The 18,646-nt window shown below is 30.9% G+C and overlaps 1 protein-coding gene across 1 annotated transcript; it reads left to right on the forward strand.

Moving 5' to 3' along the window:
* The first annotated feature begins 6,231 nt into the window (after window positions 1-6,231).
* LOC145586550 (MADS-box protein AGL24-like) lies at window positions 6,232-15,936 on the forward strand. The gene is made up of 9 exons (XM_081643407.1): window positions 6,232-6,380; window positions 6,909-7,110; window positions 13,434-13,512; window positions 13,875-13,936; window positions 14,060-14,159; window positions 14,694-14,735; window positions 14,825-14,866; window positions 14,961-15,118; window positions 15,411-15,936. Exons 2-9 carry the CDS (start codon window positions 6,929-6,931, stop codon window positions 15,424-15,426), a joined length of 681 nt encoding a protein of 226 aa, XP_081499533.1. The 5' UTR covers window positions 6,232-6,380; window positions 6,909-6,928; the 3' UTR covers window positions 15,427-15,936.
* The last annotated feature ends 2,710 nt before the right edge of the window (window positions 15,937-18,646 follow it).

The following is an 18,646-nucleotide window of genomic DNA, read 5'->3' on the forward strand; positions in this document are numbered from 1 at the left end:
GATGTTTTGCGTGAAAAACTTAACTCTAGCAAGCTTATTATGGGTGGTTCTTATTTGCATATGCGTTGTTGTGCACATATATTGAACTTGATTGTGGGTGATGGGTTGGAAATGATTAGTGGTGCAATTGAGAAAGTTGGTAGTGTTGTTGCCTTTTGTGTATCAACACCAAAAAGATATGAGAATTTTGAGGATGCTTGTAATTATTGTAGAATTCTTATCACTAAGAAATTGACTTTAGATTGTAAGACAAGATGGAATTCATGTTATGATATGTTGCAAATAGCCCTTATGTATAAAGATGCATTTACTAGGTTGGATTCAAAGGTGAGCAAAAGTGGAAGGGATAAATTTAAACTACCTAGTAAAGAACATTGGAAAATGGCTAGTGAGATATGTGAAAGGTTAGCACTATTTAAAAGGGCAACGGAGGCTTTTTCGGGAAGAAAATATCCAACGGCCAATTTGTACTTTGAAAAAGTGTGTGAAATTCTACTTGCTTTGAGAAAATGGGTTTGTTGTGGGAATAAGGTGATTGAATCTATGGCTTCAAAAATGATTGTTAAATTTGATAAATATTGGAATGTGATTAATGTGATGTTGTCGGTTGCTTCGGTTTTGGATCCTAGAAGAAAATTGGATATTGTGACTTTTTATTATAGACTTGTGTATGGTGATTGTTTTGAGATGGAATGTGATAGGGTGAAAAGATTGTTGGTTGATTTAGTTCATGATTATGAGGTGGATGCAAGTTATGATGACACTCCTTTTAGTGTAACTTCCTCCTTTGTCAATGTGAATGGTAAGAGGCCCATGGATGAATTTGATGACATTGAGGGGTTGTGGGCAAGACATGTTTCGCAACAACCTCCTAAGAGGACTAGAAAATGTGAGGTGGAAACTTACTTGTTAGAGGAGAGACTTGTAGTTGATGAGAGTAAGTTTAGTCTTTTGGCTTGGTGGAATGCGGAGTCACATAGGTTTCCTACCCTTGCTAAGATTGCTAGAGATATTCTTGCAATACCCATTTCTACCGTTGCTTCCAAGAGCTCATTTAGCACAAGTGGAAGGGTCATTGGACCCCATCGTAGTAGACTTCTCCCTGAAACCGTTGAGGCTTTGATGTGTCTTCAAAGTTGGAGGCGTTCACTATTGAAAGGTATTTCAATATTATTTCATTTATTAAAGTTTTTTTGGTTAATTTATAATACTAATGTATCTTTTTATATGATTTTTAGATACTATAAAGATTGAGCTAGAATTAGCTTTAATTTATGAAGATGAAGATGTGGAAGTTGATGAGGAATAACGAACAAAGGTGAAATTTTACATGTTTTTGATTGGTTAATTAATTAAAAATAATATATTATGTCATTATGTTACTAACTCTTTTTTTTTTATTTTTTTTTATCTTGGTTAGTTTCACAGGGAACTTGAAGTTAAAGAATTGAAGTTTTAAAGAGTTGCATGGACGAGCCATGGAGGAATGAACTTGGTTGTTTTGTATTGCACTTGTAATTTATTATGAATTTTTATGATATTATTGTTCTGATGTAGACAATTTCACAAGTACTTTGTAATATTTGCTTTGTTGTACTTTGAATTTTCATTAATGTTGTTTTTTAGTGGAATTTGGAAATTATTGATTTAGTATATTTTTTTTTTAAAAAAAAAGAAAACTTGAAAAAATAAAAAAAAATAATAAAAACTCGGAGTCGGATCGGATCGGAGTCGGAGGTTGGATTTTAAAGTCAAGTCGGATTCGGATTTTAAAGAGAGCAAACCCTAAATTACTCGGACATTTTAACTTGAAATCTTTTTTTTTTTTTTGAAAGAGAAATCTTCTAAATTAGTCGGTAGTTTCAATATATTCCGTAGGATTATAAAAAAGAATTAGTAAAACTAATTTTAATTCAGCAAAAATAATTTCATTTCAGTAAAATTAATTTCATTTCAATAAAAAAAATAATTTAAGTTCGGTAAAAATAATTTTAGTTCAATAATGAAGTAAACGAGGCCTAAGTAGGGTATAATACTATAATCTGTGTTAATAAAAATTACTACTTTCGTTACATATTAGTTGCAACTTTGGAATATTTTATGTCTCACAAATAATACTCCAAAGTTGCAACTAATATATAACGAATGTAGTAAAATAAAATAAAAAGTACTCCCTCCGTGTTTTTTTAAGTGACACAGTTTGACCGACACGTAGTTTTAGGAGATTTTATTGACTTTAATAAAATAAGATGTTAGTGGGGTAGGTTGGAGGAGTGAGAAATGATAAAGTAAAAGAATGTGAGAGGAAGTGGGGACCATGAAAGGAGTGAGAAATGATAAATTAAGAGATAGTGGGGTGAAGATATATTATTAAAATGTAAGGAATTTCTAAAAGAGGAAGTGTGTCACTTAAAAAAAACGACCGTTTAAGGAAAGTGTGTCACTTAAAAAAACACGGAGGGAGTATACGGAGATAAACTAGCTCACAAAATTACCGAAGACATGGGTAGTTATTAGTTATTACACGTTGACCATTGATAATATTGTACGGAGTAATAAAATGTGAACCAGGAGCAACTGAGCAAGATTAGGTAGGTGATGAAGAATATTCAAACACAATTGACCAGTGATGCTTGAACAAGATCGATGGTAATGGTAATAACCCTAAACATTCATTCAAATTTCTAACATTTTAAAGCAATTCCTACAATGTATTAGTTAATTAAAATATATACTCTCTTTGTTTTAAAATAATCGACACAGGTAAATTATATTCAAAGTTAGAATATATAAATAGTGTAAACAAAAATTTCTACCTGTTAACTATTCTAGGACTATAGGGGCTAGAGGCGATAGAGTAATATTCATTATTCAATGCATGAGATTAAATCAAATCTCATCACTAACATCATTTGCAGTTGTGGTTCTCTTTATACTAAAGGGATGCCTACAACAATCCACTAATTATTGCTATTAAGAAAGTGAAGGAAACATAATATGTCGATTAAAATATACCCTTCAATATCAATGTTATGATCGAGTTGCGTAATAGTGTTTTATGACTACCAATTAATATTTTATGCACTTTAACTTGATTACATTTCTCTTTAATTTCCATTACAAATAAAAGGGGCTCACAACTTCTTACATTTCATTTAAAATTTTGAAAACTCTAAATTAAGGAGTATCAAATACTATTTCCTTTCAATTTTTTAAACAACTAACAAACAATAACCAAACTTTAAATATCACTTAATGGGACTAAGCAGTGACAGAGCCAAAAATTTTCAATGAGGGGGCCAAAATAAAACAAAATGTTGGTAACAAGATTTGAATCCTTAACATCTTCTCTTTTATTCAGTGACAAAAATCAACCCCTCTACACTTAAACTTATAATATATGTTAGCATAATTTAAGTTTATCACGAGCTAAGGCTCCCACCAGGCCACCAGCCCCCCTAGGCTCTGCCCTGGGACTAAGGGTATGTTCACTTCAGCTTAATTTCAGTTCAGTTCAGTTCAGTTCATCTCTAATCGGTTCAGTTTAGTTCCTAATTTCCTTCTCTTATAAAATATTCAGTTCAGCTCCAATCAGTTCAGTTCAGCTTAATTGGGTAAATGTGACCAGACCCTAAGTGAGCATTTATTTCTTTTTTCAAAAAAGTGAGCATTTATTTCAATCTCATTAAGTTCCATACGAAATACAAACAATATAACTTCTAAAAAATTGCATAACTCCTATTCTCATAGCTACTTCCACTTCTCAAAAATAATTTGGATGATAAAACTAATGGGTCTCATTTATCCCATATTGATTAAGCTCGCCCTTTTTTTTAAGTTTATACTTTCACCCATTGTTCCCTACCATTCATACAGGAATATCAATTAGCAAGAAAAGGAAGAAGTAGGGTGATTAAGGGTTTGAAATATTAAAACCTAATGTGTAGTGATTGGAGGAAGAGATCAAGAAAGAGACTTGAGAGTAATGACATGACACACATAAAGAAATAACGTGTTAGATTGAAAAAGATTTGTAGGCAAAAAAAAGGGGTGTAAATTCCAAAGATGTAATGGCTTGACTGTAAACGTTAGGGGAATAAAAATAAGTGTAACAATATGTCTCTTATCAATTATACATAAGTATAATGTTTTTTTCCCAATTAAAATAGAAAAATGTTATACATAGTCCTTAGGGCTACATATAAACATTAAATTTACACTTGAAAATAGTAAAAAGTTAAGAAATTATAAAAATATATACACTAATTACACTGATTTAATTTACGCGTGTTTTTATCATAAATTCCTAATTTTATACAATTTTCAAGAGTGTATTTAATACTTATACATATAACATTTCATTGAGTTTATTTTGTGATCATAAATTTAAAAAATTACTTGTATCCAATGGAATGTAATTTTAAGTACATCCTCTCACATTATCTTTCAATTAGCATATGAAAACTGCAGTCAAAGAAAATTAGTTGGCCGTACATATTAGCATGAACACCTTTTTTTAATTTTTTTCAAAAAAAAAAAAGAACATAACTTTAAATTGTTGGGGTTAGACATCGAAAGACAGGTAATGAAGAATAGTGAATAGATGTTTTCAAAAAAAAAAAAAAAAGAATAGTGAATAGATAGTGATGGTTGATGCGTGGTTATCTGCCAAAACGTACATGTAGGGTAATTATATCACGCTCGACTCTCTGCCACTTTTGTACGGACTACAGGAACAACTCCTCCTCCACTTATTTCATTGCGATTTTTTGTTTTTTTTTTTTTGTTTTTATAATTTTTTGGTAATGAAGAACAGTGAATAGACAGAAGATCAGATAAGTTCAGATAAATTCTAATAATTAAAAATTAGGTGAATAGAACACACCATTCCTTAGCTTCAATTTGACACAAACCTAAATTTCTCACTTGATTTTGGTCACCAATTCTATAGTACGATTCTCTAAATAGTCTTTCTTAATCAACTTAAAATGGTTAGTTCGTGCAATCAAGTATCTCTTGGAATATAATCAATCAAAGTAAAGCTATGGTCTCAAAATTTTGAGGCTTAGCTTAGGGTAGAATACGTGAAAGTGAAAAAGGTTTGGAATCCCTCCTCATTATTCCTTCCCTATCTAGAGAAGCACTTCTCTTCACCACTTCCATGCATTCCCACGTATTAAAAGTGTTGTTAAAGAGCTCATGGTGTTCTTGAGAATCATACGTAGTAATGTAGTATTCAATTTCCAACCACTCTCCCCTGTACGAAAGTTTATTTTTTTTTCCCTTTTTTTTTTTTTTTTTTTGGTATCGAGAAGGGCTTTATTGGACCGAAATTTCTCACAAGTCCTTTCGGCCAATTTTAATCTTCAATGATGTTAATTTCTTTCTCTCATATCACTATACTTTTAAACAAACTATATTTGACCCACTTTTGTTTTCTATAATTGTTATAATACCTCAAAACCCCCAATTAGGAATGTCGTGCAATCTTTGTACGGTGCTGCTACTGCCTCTCGGACATGCATGCTACCCACCTTGCCCCTTCCTCTTCGAGGCCCAAAGTCTTCGGTTCCGAACATTACATTGACAATCAAAAACTGCCGGGGGTGATACACCCCCAAGACGACCCACTGGTCATCGGCACTTTGGGAGTGAGAGAAAAGGGATATGAAGTATGTATTAGTAGGAATTAATGCTTGTTTTTTTTTTTTTTACTTAACACATTTGTACTTAGTTAACAAAAAAGTATTAACACAGTACAATAGGTGTTGATATGCTTGTGACTTTGTGAGTTCGTCTCATTTAAAATAATTTTCATGAGTCGAGCTCAACACCGACCTCTACTTAACACGACTTGAGAAGTCAGTGAAAAAGGCGAGTGTCATGAGCTAGTTAGGCAACCCAAAGCTGAATCTTGACTAGTTAGGCAACCCAAAGCTACACCGTGCAAGGACCACAATTAATTGATACTTTCTTCGTTTGTTTCAAAATGGAGTAATTAATTACCCATTTTAATTCAGCTAAGCTTAGTCTATTAAGGGTCAGAACTTCTTTTGTTCACTTTATTTCACTTATTTCAAGTGTAGTTTAAACTTCAGATAAGTTCAGTTAAAGTAAAATAAGTTATGATAAGGACCATCAAATTATAATAAATTCAGATAAAATAAGTGAAAACAATATAAATAAAACGCATCCTAAATCCAAAAGAATTCGTCGTAGGTAGGTCCACACACAAGTCCGATTCCCTTGCTAATTGGCTGCCTTTTCTTGTCTAGTACTCGTACTCCCTAATTACATTTTTTTTATATGAAGATATTGACAAGTTTCTCTACGAAACTGTATACCTGCCCAGAATAGTTAGCATTGCTTCATTGACTCAGGTATGAAAAGTCTGCCCTCTCTCTTTCTTTCTCTCTCCTCTGCAAAAAAATATTCATATTCATGGAAGAAAAAAGAAACCAAATCTCAAGAAAAATACTTACTGTTTATAGATATATTTATTTTATTTATTTTATGTTTTCTTTCTTGCTATTAAACATGTTAATCTACTATTATCGGTTGTTCCATTTTTTTTTTTCTTCTGGGTTTTTCTGATCTAGGGTTTCCTTTTTTTCTTTACTAATTTTAGTAATATTACTTTATATAGTTTTTGTACTAACCCTTCTTATATTTTCTCTCTTTTTCCTCACTCTTTTTAATTTTTTTTCTTTTATAATCTTGATTTAATTTAATTTATTGCATTGGTATTTGTAGATCTAGAATATTGCATAATTTCATGTCTTAAAAAAATATAACATAATGTTCAATATTTTGTTACCCATATATTTATACAAAGAGTATAATCTACATTATTATTTGGGTTAATTTTATTTACTGATAATTGAGCTTGAGAGGGGTAAAAATGGCAGGAAGATCATCATCGTCGTCGATGGCGAGGGAGAAGATAAAGATAAAGAAGATAGACAATATAACTGCCAGACAAGTTACCTTCTCTAAGAGAAGAAGAGGGATCTTTAAGAAAGCTGAGGAACTTTCAGTTCTTTGCGATGCCGATATTGCCCTCATCATCTTCTCTGCTACTGGCAAATTGTTTGATTTCTCCAACTCCAGGTAAATCTAGATTACTAGCAATCGAGTTATTTTTGGAAAGGTTTATATTATTATACATGTACTATCTGTCTCATAATGTTCTTCTAATCGTGTTTTGACTTTTTGACTAAGACAATAATGGTAGCCTTCCATGTAGAAAGTTCTTTTAAAACGAAGGTAATACTTACAATCTTTCATAATTAGTATGAAAAAGCTTTTTGAAAAGAAAGAATGAGGTGATAATTTTGTTTTTAAAAGAAATTAGGTAATAGTGAAGTTTAGTTTATTCTCTAATCTGTAAAATAATTAAAGTTATTTGCAAGTGAAAGATTATTCTTGATTTTCTGAGTTGAATTATTCTTTTTATGGTCCTTTTTTTTTAGTTTAAATGATTCTTGCTGATAAAATATGAGCGTGTTAATGGAAATAAATTTATGGGGATGAAGGAAAAGAGTAGAGAGATGGTAGTGAGATTACTGTTAACAAGTACAAAACTCACAGCTCCCTAGAATTATGTATGATAATATCAAACGCTCCCCAAAATAATTATAATCAACAGTAACATAAAATAATTATTCACTAACAGTGGATCATAAACTGTTATACACTCAATCAATGTAAATCTTATGAGTAGTAAATTAGTAATGTTACAATTAAATGAGTAGTAAATTAGTAATGTTACAATTAAATGAGGATGATTTAACTTCATATATGGTTTTGTTCATCAATATAATTCATGTTCTTAGAAGTGTTATTGGAATAAATAACAACTATAAATACTTTTACCTAGGGAAATAGCTCATATCTACCTTTTTTGTTTGTAATAATTTGATTGGAAGAACTCAAATGGCTTAGTTAGTAGGCGGTAATAAATGATGGTTGTGATAATGAATTTTTAAGTAATAATTGATGAATAAAATGATCATTAAGGTATTTAGTAAAGATGACCATGATAGAGAGAAAATATTGTAGAAAAAAGTGGGAATTGAAATCATCATAAAAATTTAGAGAAGGCAACATAATTATCCTTCCTTTACTCCAGAAGAAAGTTGAATTACTAGAAAATAATTTCAATACATACATGTACAATTTCATCATCATACAAAATATATATTGATCTAAAGTCATATTATTATACATATCTATAAATTTTAGTGAAGCATAATTAACTATATGTAAATGTGATGTACTATATGAAAGTATAACAATTTTAGAATCATAAGCATGATTAATAAAACTAAACATTGTAAAAGTATCATATTATTCATGAATAGCACTTCATCTTATACGTTATCTTTAAGTTCTATGCGATCCGTGGAGCATTTTGGTCCTTAATTGAGTAACAACATTATTGGCCACATGCACGTCCCAATCTATTAAAAAATCTTTGTCTCAAAGGTATTTATTCAATTTATTCTAGTTATACTATACTTAAAATGTATACTCCTATTGTGTATTTGTGTCTACATAAATGTTTTGCTAATAATTAAAGCTTGTGCCTATTGAAAAAGAAATTGTTAATTATTGCGTTGGTAGCTTTTTTAGAATGTAGTATTGGTATTTTAATTTAATAATTGACCAGTAATAATTTCTTTATTTATAGTAAGACATGTAGTATTATTCAGTTTAATCATATCATATTGCTAGCCTATACAGGGTAAAAGGGATCAGGGGAATATTCCATAGGCCCTATTCTTTTCATCTTATTTTCACTTATTTCAGGGTTGATAAATTCACATAGGGGTTAATAAGTTCATATAAGATAAGTTGTGATAAAGGTTAACCAAGGCTATCCAAATTTAATTTATAACTAAAATAAATTCTATTAAGGGTTAATAAATTCAAATAAAATCAGATAAGTTCATATAAGTAAAAAAATCAGGTGAATAGAACGCACTCATTGCATATCTTTAAATGAATTGAAGCAATTAAATAAAATATTGCATTTAAGGGGTGAAAATTTTTATATACACTCGGTGGCTATTTTTTTTTTTACTTATTTGAGGATTAAACTAGGTTAGAACCCGTGTGATGCACGGTAATCTATTTTTATTATTTGTACATTTTTTGTAAAAAATGAATAAATATAAATAAGAATTATGCATCTTGTACAAAAATATTTGTACTTTTAAAATTTAAGAAATTCATCAAAATTATAATATAATACTTGTTCAACTTTGTCTAATACATATGTCAATAGGGATGCCCCAGTTTCTCATAGTGAAAAATAAAATTTGTTTTTCACATGATAATTTCGTAAATAAACCAACAACTTTATTTAATTGTGGAGCCTACAATAATGAAAAAATTGTTGATTTATTCACGAAAATGCTCCCATCATATTTTAATGTAGGATTCTTTCCCTTAAAAAAAAAATGTAGGAGTCTATTTATTAGTGAGCTACTTAAAATTATTTCATTTTTTAAGAATAAATTGATACGTTGTATTTGTAATGCAAAAGCTTCTATATTTAAATTTCAAAATTACAGTATTAAATATGATAGCTTCTAAAAACAGATGACATTATCCTTGCATTTAGGCGGAAATTTTTTTACTATAAGAGTGACATGTGGACAATTATGATGATGTCAACAACGTTTTGTTTTAGTAATAGTTAATAGATAAGCAATCAGAATGCATTTAATCATCAAAATGGGCCAAAAAAAACTTGAATCAAAGGGTGTATTAGTGTATATACTATCAACCTTTGAATTTTTGCCTTGTTTGACCAAAAGGCTATCACAATATTTGTCAAATAGGGCAATTAGTAAAATGGGACTAAGTTTGATACGTGAATTTATACTTCATATATGCATTATTACAATAGAATTATAAATCATATTTTATCATAAAATTATTTTGTAAAGGGTGTTCCTTATATTTTTATTTCTTAAAAAAAAATTCCATATAAAAAACAAATTTATACATAAATAAAAGATTTGATGTGTCTTTATATTTATCGCCAACTATAAAATTAAGTATAAAACAAAATTTCTAATTTACATAAATAAAATATTTGATGTATCCTTTTTTTTTTTTTTTTTTTTAACAAACCAGGGCTTGTATTATTTAAAGGACAAATAGTCTATATTTAATGTATCATTCAACAGTACAATATATAGTAATATGCATATTTTTAAACATCTGTTTGGATTATTGGCTATTTTATAATCCATTATAATATTTACATATGCAAATTTACTTATACAATTAGGAGTGTTCATAAATCGGTCCGGACCGAAAAAATGGACCGGATCACCCCGGACCGGACCGGACCGAACTAATCGGACCGCTCTTCGGGTCTTGAAATTCATTTTTCCGGTCTTCGGTTCGGTCCGGTCCAAAATCCTGTAAAAACCGGTCTTGAATTGGACCGATTTTTTTATTAAAAATATGCGTGAAACCTTAAATAATGGTTAAAATTATCCTTAATAAGCTTAGATAACTTTAACTTTATAAGTTTTTTTTGTACTAAACATATAAAAAAAGACGTAAAAATGACGTTAAAATATAGTTTTTCCTTTACTTTTTTCGTGTTCTCCATAACTTTATTAAAAAATTGAGTATTCTTTTTACAAAAATTCTTAAATCGGTCCAAAGCGGTATGGTTCGGTTTTGGACTGATTCTTTCGGTCCGGCCCGGGTTCGGTCCTAGCTTAATCGATTTGGTATTCGGTTCTTAAAATTCTAATTTTCGGTCGTCGGTCCGGTGTGGTCTTGGACCGATGAACAACCCTATATACAATGTTAATTTAAAATTCATTATTAAAAATTTCCGTGCATAATACGATGCCTAACCTAGTTACAACATAACCTAAACCTCTCATGTTATCATTAGGCAAGTGATTATAAATGGTACTTGTTTATGAAGATGAATCTCAAATTAATATGAGTTTGTAAAAAAATACAATCAATGTATATTCTCATCCTAATAATGCTTATTCGCTAATTATTTGTTTTCTTATATGGAAAACTCTTTTTGTTTGACCTTATGACACAACAGGGTTCATTTAGTATCAGTGAAGTTTTCTATTTTTTGATTTTCAAAATCATGTAATATATGTCATATAGTGAATCAAAATTTGGTCAACTTTATTAAATCATGAAAATTTTGAAAATTGGGCCCCGTTCTATCTACCTTATTTTTGCTGAACTGAAATTATTTTTACTGAATTGAAATTATTTTTGCTGAATTGAAATTAATATTACTGAACTGAAATTAATTTTGCTCAACTGAAATTATTTTTGCTGAACTAAAATTATTTTTACTGAATTTCTATTATATTTCTTCTTTAAAGTTACTGATTTTTACTGAACTGAAATTATTTTTACTGAAGTGAGCTTATTTTTACTGAATATTACTTTTTTAAGGTGAAGTGAATAGGGCCTTAACAATAAAATAGTGGAAATACCTTTTTTTTTCTTCTTGTTTTGTGTTTTTTGGTTGTTTGTTTTCAAAAAAATCAAAAGTGAAAACAAAAAACGATGTCATTAATGAGCTGGAGGGAAAATATGTAAACAAATACTTTTAGGAGCATAAATATTTACACACTAATCTCTGAAGTTCAAAAAAAGAGATAATAATTAAACATTAAAAAAGTCTAGACCATAATTAACATTTCCATTTCGGGCCAAGGTGCCCCATCCTGTAAAGATGGGCACGGGCCCGACACGACTCCGGTACGGCACGAAGTGGGCCGCGGGCCGTGCCGTAAACAAAAATTGAAATTCGGCACGAGCACAGCGGGCGGCACGGTCGTCGGCTCGCCGGCACGGCCCGTGGCCAATTATATAAACTTATTTAATTAAGTTTATTTATATAAAATTATTTAATTAAATAAACTTATTTAATTAATAAATAAATAAAGTTTATTTATATAAACTTATTTAATTAAGTTTATTTATATTAACTTATTTAATTAAGTTTATTTATATTAACTTATTTAATTAAGTTTATATGAACTTAAACATAAATTATTTATATAAACTTAATTAAATTAAAGTTGTTCAAAAAAAATATATTAACATTAACATAAACATAAATTAATAACATTATTTATATAAACTTAAGTTGTTCAAAAAAAATATGTATATCGAATTTTTTTTATATACATATATATTTTATAAATAAAAAAAATAAAAAAAAATAATAATTACGGGGTTGGCTCACAGCCCGGCACGACCCGCCAGGCACGTGGCTGGGGTGTGCCAAAATTTGGCACGACACGACACGGCCCGGCACGAGCCCCACCCAGACACGGCACGATGCCCACCTTTACTTGCATGTTAGGACACTTATGAGGTGTAGCGTATATTAGCATAATTGTCATTACAATCCTCAATAATACTCGTCGAATTATCCTATACTTGGATGTTAGATCTGTCCTTTCCATTGTTAATGTATGATAGCTTGACAAGCTTTCTATCATTGTTTGTTTGTTTGTTAGATATGTTCTTTCCCGTTGTTATGATCAACGTATTGCCAATTGGTTACATAGCTAGCTAGCAATGCTAACCGGATTTGTAGAAAGTGAAAGTCTTCTCTGATATGGGTATACGTCTATAGTCTATACGACTCTGTATATGAACCAATCTTTACATCATTTCTGCATAGGAACGAAGTCACTTTTGATATTTATACATGTATAGTGATCTAGGTATGAACCCTACACTTGATTAACATGAAACAAAAGGTGATGAAGACATAGAAAGGGATGGACCTACACTCACTTCAAGATTTACAGCTAATTGTTGCATGCTTGCTTGTCATTGGACTTTTGTAGAGAAATTTAAAGATGATGATTGATGCAAATATATGGATGTTAATTATACAAGATCAGAAGTTTACTGTAAACGTTAATTGATGGGATTTGTTTGCTTTGATTTTGTGAATGTGGTATCTTGCATTTCTCGACATTGTAAAGTTACTACTTTTAGTAGGACGTAAAAGTCATTGTCCTTTTATTTATTAGAGCTTGATAGCTAGTTTTTTGGACAATCATATTCAGACCTAAGAGTATAATTTAGCTTATATAATCACATTTATATACTATGGAGTATGGACTAGTGGTGTACAAAATAAAGTAATTCAAACCTTTTTTTTTTTTTACCTACTTTATATTGTATTTAACTCACACTATTCAGCCATTAATTATAACAAAAAGGATTAGTAGCGATATAAGGTATGATCCAACGAGTAATTGACCTAAGTGTTATATTGACTTGTTTTATAACGACAATATTGTTGTTTTATCTAATATGATCTTGTAATATGAGATTTGTTGCATAATGATTAAATTAAAGTTAATAATATCCATTAATAACCTCGATCGATCTTTATGAAGAATGAAGGATATCTTGGCACGATACAGTGCACATGCAAATTATGAGAAGAAGGAAGAAGAACCATTCCTTGAATTGCAGGTATCTTCGTTCCCACATACTATTCATGTGTTTGTACGTAGTTGAAAATTTTGACTTTCTTTGACCATAAATTTATTTGGAAATTCGTTATTAGGGTAATACCTTAAATTTGTTTCAATGTGAATGTTCTTATTATTAATTTATATATTTTTTAAATAGTATAAACTAAAAATATTAATGGTTAAAGATGTACACTACTGCATGAGCGTAAATTATCATGTATATGGAACATATAAGTTTAAGCCATTCGTTTACTTGAGTTTATATAAGTTCATGCATCTATTTACAATTTTACATGCAGTTATATATAAACAAGAATAATATGTTGAGTAATTCGATTATCTTATGGTTCTTTATGGCAGCTTGAGAACAGCAATCTTGCTAAACTCAACAATGAGGTTGCAGATAAAAACCAGGAACTAAGGTAGTACGTACATACTATATATGTTTAAGCAAGGTTAATTAGTTGTAATTATAACTACTCGTACATCTCTACGAGATCTGTTTATCTAAGTAAGTGACGATAATTCCCTTTCGATTTGTGTAGAAAGTTGCGAGGAGAGGATCTTCAAGGTGTGGATTTGGAGGAACTACTACAGCTTGAAAGGATCCTTGAGGGTAGTTTATCCCGGGTTCTTGAAACTAAGGTTTGGACTATAATTTAATGAAAACTGTGTTAGTAATTTGTGGGAATGATCATACCACTGCTCCTTCCATTCTAAAATAATTGACACTCGTACATTGTTCTAGTCGTTTTAAATTTAACAATATGACCTAATTTAGCTAAAAAAAAGTATTGTACGTAGTTGGCTAATATTGGACCATTTGCGAGTATTCTATATGAGACTACGTACTAAGAGTCTGTTCTCTTGAGTTTAATTTCAGTCACTTCAGTTCAGCTCAGCAACCTCTAATCTCCTTCTCTCATATACAATTTATTTCAGCTCTATTCAGTTCAGTTGAGCTCAATTCAGTAAATCAGAACAAACCCTTAATATATATATACTTCCTCCATTTTATAAAAATTGCAATATTTTGACCAAAAAGCTCCCAAATTTTTAATTAAAGTGTTAATTTGTTTGAAATGGAAGAAGTATGTTATTGTTCAATTTAATGTTTCTATTTACATTTGTGTAATTGTGTGTTCGAATTTCTTTTTAATAATTTTGGCATATTTTCAGGGAAAACGTATAAAGCATGAAATCGAGACTCTCCAAAAACAGGTAAGAAAATTTATTTCCTAATTCTTCAATGATTAATCAACAAATTTGCCGTTGTTAATGCAAGTTTATTAACTAAATTGCAAGTGCAGGGTGATTTATTAATGGAAGAAAATCAAAAGCTGAAACAAAAAGTAAGTCACCCTTTAATTTGACATTTTTATGACTTGTAAATTTGTAATATAGTAGCTTATTTTTGTAGTTGGCATGGATCATTCTTGGTTGCAGATGATTGAATTATCACAAGGAAGAAAGCCTGCTCTTCTTCTGGATCAGTCTGATACGTCGACCATCCACGAAGAAGGTCAGTACTCGTCGGAGTCCATCACAAATGGCGGTCCTCCCCTCACCGAAGATGATAGCTCGGACACTTCTCTCAAACTAGGGTGAGTTATGTGCATGCATGGATGGTATTATTTGCTTATGTGTATGTGTATCATTATCTTATTTGTCTGGAATTAATAATTGTCACGTTATCATAATCTCACATAAAAGAGATGTCTAAATAGATGATAGAAATTCATTTAAAATAATATTACTCGGTACTGTAATATCTTTTAGTAAATGTGACGATTATAATTGGACATACATAGTTAAACTAGAGATCTTTTTCAATCAGCACGACGGACTAATCATTGTTGTTAGAAAACTAAGCTTAATAGTGATTTTCTCTTGCAGGCTATGCCTATTTTGAAGAGCTGCTCGAGAACGCTAAGTGAAAAGTCAAAGTTTGCACTAATATTATTAGACCCAAATAAGCAGTGTTTGGCTTGGTGTACTTTGTAGCTAGTTTCTGCAATTTGCATGCCTATGTTGATGTGTGGAGATAGATTAAGTGTACTTAATTGTACTGTGTAATTAAGGTAATATTTAATGACTATTAGAAATTCTGAAACCAATTGATTTCATCCATTTTGAACCTAGTATGCTTACTAATGATCATGCATTATTATTCCTGAGAATTTGGGCCTTATTACGTTGGGTGTCTGATCTTATAGAAAATACTGTACCCTAAGTCAATGTATTAGGTTGTCTCCAAAAAAAAAGGTATTAGGTCGGTTTTCTAGATTTATAAGAGGTGTATATTTGTGATCCTTGAAGTTCTGGATTTTTGTGTTTTCGTAATTTTGTAACCTATATGGACATATATAAGGATGTATTCTCGTGGTTCAATTTATCAGTTCAATTTACTTTTTTTCAATTACATTCAGTTTAATTCAAATTATTAGATTCATTCAATCTAAAAAGGGATTAAGATTATGATTATCTAACAATACAATAACTTATCATGTGTACGGAGTTATGGACTATTTTGCTCAATGTATTGAATTATTACTTTAATGGAACTTGTATTTCTATATGGTGTAGCATGATATGTCTCAATGGCCTTACCCAAATTCTCACCCTAAAAGGTTTTTTTTTTTTAAAAAAAAAAAATATACATATGTATATATTGTGTATGAAGTGTTTGTTTGTGCTCTCACTCATCATGTTCTATAATTTATGAGTTCCAACCAATGCAAGAGCAATTTTTAAACCCTGGTAAAAATATGTTTGTAAACTCCTCAAAACTTCTGTAGAAATAATTAAACATTATCTAGAAAAGCACTTTTGAAATACAAAAACTATTTTTTCAGGAATGCACCCATAGCATATACAACCTTGTACTTTCTAGCTAGCCTTTTAACTCTTTGTTTTTCCTTTAATTGGCTTATAGCCCCCTAAATCTAATTTAGGTTTGTAATTACTACGCAATGTATTAATAAACAAGAATTAATGGTTGAAATCTAACAATATATTAGGGCATTTCTAAGTTTGAGGTATTTGCTTTGGATAACGAATTAGGAAGGAAGGAAATAGCTAGAGGGAAAGGAAGGGATCGAAAGTGATGAAGTATCTTTCATTTGGATAATGAATTAGGAAGGAAGGGAATTGGAGAAAAGACAAATGGATCGGGGGATTCAATGGTAAGAAATCGATATATTCAACAATGGAGAGATTTGGCTGACATAATCATGGGTTCGGATTCTTACAAGATTGTGACCTAATTTATCAAGGAGTAAAAAATAAGAAAACTTGTTGAACATAAAAGGGGTCGATATCTAGATGAATCAGAATAAAGTATCCAAATGAGGCAACATAATATGCACCTGATTTCCTTCCCAAAAAATATGTTGAGACTTGAAAGCCCGAAAAGATTCCATAATAGTCTCAATATCCGCCAATAGGACGTGAAGTTTCCAAGTACAACTAAAGTGGGATGGCCTTGCAAAATATTAATGACAAATAGATTATCCCCTTCAATGAAAATATGAGAGATGTTATGGACTTTGGCCAAAAGATCGAAGACCATTATGAAAGGCAATAGCCTTAGCAAGAAAAACTAGCAAAAACCCTAGTTGTAAGAACGACTAGCAATATGATTCCTTAAATGATCCCTGCACTATTCTAGCTGAGACTGAATTATGTGTAGCAGAACCATCAAAATTAAGTTTACAATATCTAATCGGACGGAAAGGGGGGGGGGGGACTAAGTAACGATGGTGGAAGTTATATGATTCCTTAAATGATCCCTGCACTACTCTAGCTGAGGCTGAATTATGTGTAGCAGAACCATCAAAATTAAGTTTACAATATCTAATCGGACGGAAGGGGGAGGGGGGACTAAGTAATGATGGTGGAAGTTGGATGCAGAGGCTGTGAGTGGAACTAATCATCAAGTTGGTGAAAAGAGTCTAAAAAAGAATGAGCTTTTGCCATTCCTTAAAAAGAGAGAATGCACGAATATAGACAAGGCGACGAGTTTTTAAAAATAACTGCATTACGTTATTTCCAAATACTCCAAAAAAGGATAGCAACCTTAGGGAGATCGAAGATGGGAAGGGTGAACTTTGATTTTATGAAAGAAATCTAGTAGTTGAGAAGGGGGGTATGACCCCAATCCAATGACGCATCGTAGGAGAAGTCCAGAGCCAAAAGCGAAATGACAATGAAAGAATAAATGTTGTTGAGACTCAGGGTGAGCATTACAAAAAGCACAAAAGGAAGGAATTCCAATATTTTTGGAGGCTAGAGTGTGTCTAGTAGATAGGCTATTATGGATGAGTTGCCATAAAAAAATATTAATCTTGGGCATGATATCTAAGTTCCATAACTAATGAAACTCCCATTTAGGGGAAGAAGTAGTTAGATTGTGAGTCAACCATAATGTGGCAGATTTAACATAAATTGACCATGTTTAGAGAGACCCCAACAAGTTTCATCAGGTATAGGGTAAGAAGGACATAATGAAGAAGAAGAACATCCCAAGAATTATCATCTCGAATAAACATATCCATAATAATACCAATATTCGAGACTAGTCCAAGATCCAAATTTAACATAACAATTAGATTGGTAGCAGCACACCAAATATCAACCCAAAAGAGGATATAAGAGTCATTACCAACCTTTCATCGACAACCTCTAATCAGGAGAGGATGAAAACTGAAGGATTTTTTCCAAATTCCAAGAATCATCCAATGAGAGAGATACATATACATTTTCAAAACTATGCACAAATTATAGGGCGTGTTTGGCAATAGCTTTAGTGTGGTTTGAATCAATAAAAAACTTGAGCGTTTGGTATGGTAGTGGCAGAAGTAACCTTTATTAAAAGCTAAAAGTATTAGCCGTTGAAACTTTAAAGCAATTATTGACAATTTGTTGAAAATTTATACCTTAAATATCAGGTTATAACTAACAGTCTGTAGATAATTAACACTTACATTTACAGTTAATCGCTACATTCACAACTATTGGAGTATATTTTGTCGATCACGCCTGTTGGGGTACTTAGGGATGGTGGTGTTTAAAAACGAAGGAAGTACTCCATACCCCTTTAAGCTACTTGTACTCCGTAAACCATGCCAGCA

The sequence above is a fragment of the Chenopodium album genome, chromosome 16 (genome assembly GCF_948465745.1).
Source record: "Chenopodium album chromosome 16, dcCheAlbu1.1, whole genome shotgun sequence".
Taxonomy (NCBI): Eukaryota; Viridiplantae; Streptophyta; class Magnoliopsida; order Caryophyllales; family Amaranthaceae; genus Chenopodium; species Chenopodium album.

Bases quoted from the DNA above. Each gene is read 5' to 3' on its own strand.
- LOC145586550 (XM_081643407.1), top strand. From the start codon at position 6,929: ATGGCGAGGGAGAAGATAAAGATAAAGAAGATAGACAATATAACTGCC. The intron at 13,513-13,874 runs GTATCTTCGTTC...TCTTTATGGCAG, and splicing joins AACCATTCCTTGAATTGCAG to CTTGAGAACAGCAATCTTGC. The intron at 14,736-14,824 runs GTAAGAAAATTT...TTGCAAGTGCAG, and splicing joins TCGAGACTCTCCAAAAACAG to GGTGATTTATTAATGGAAGA.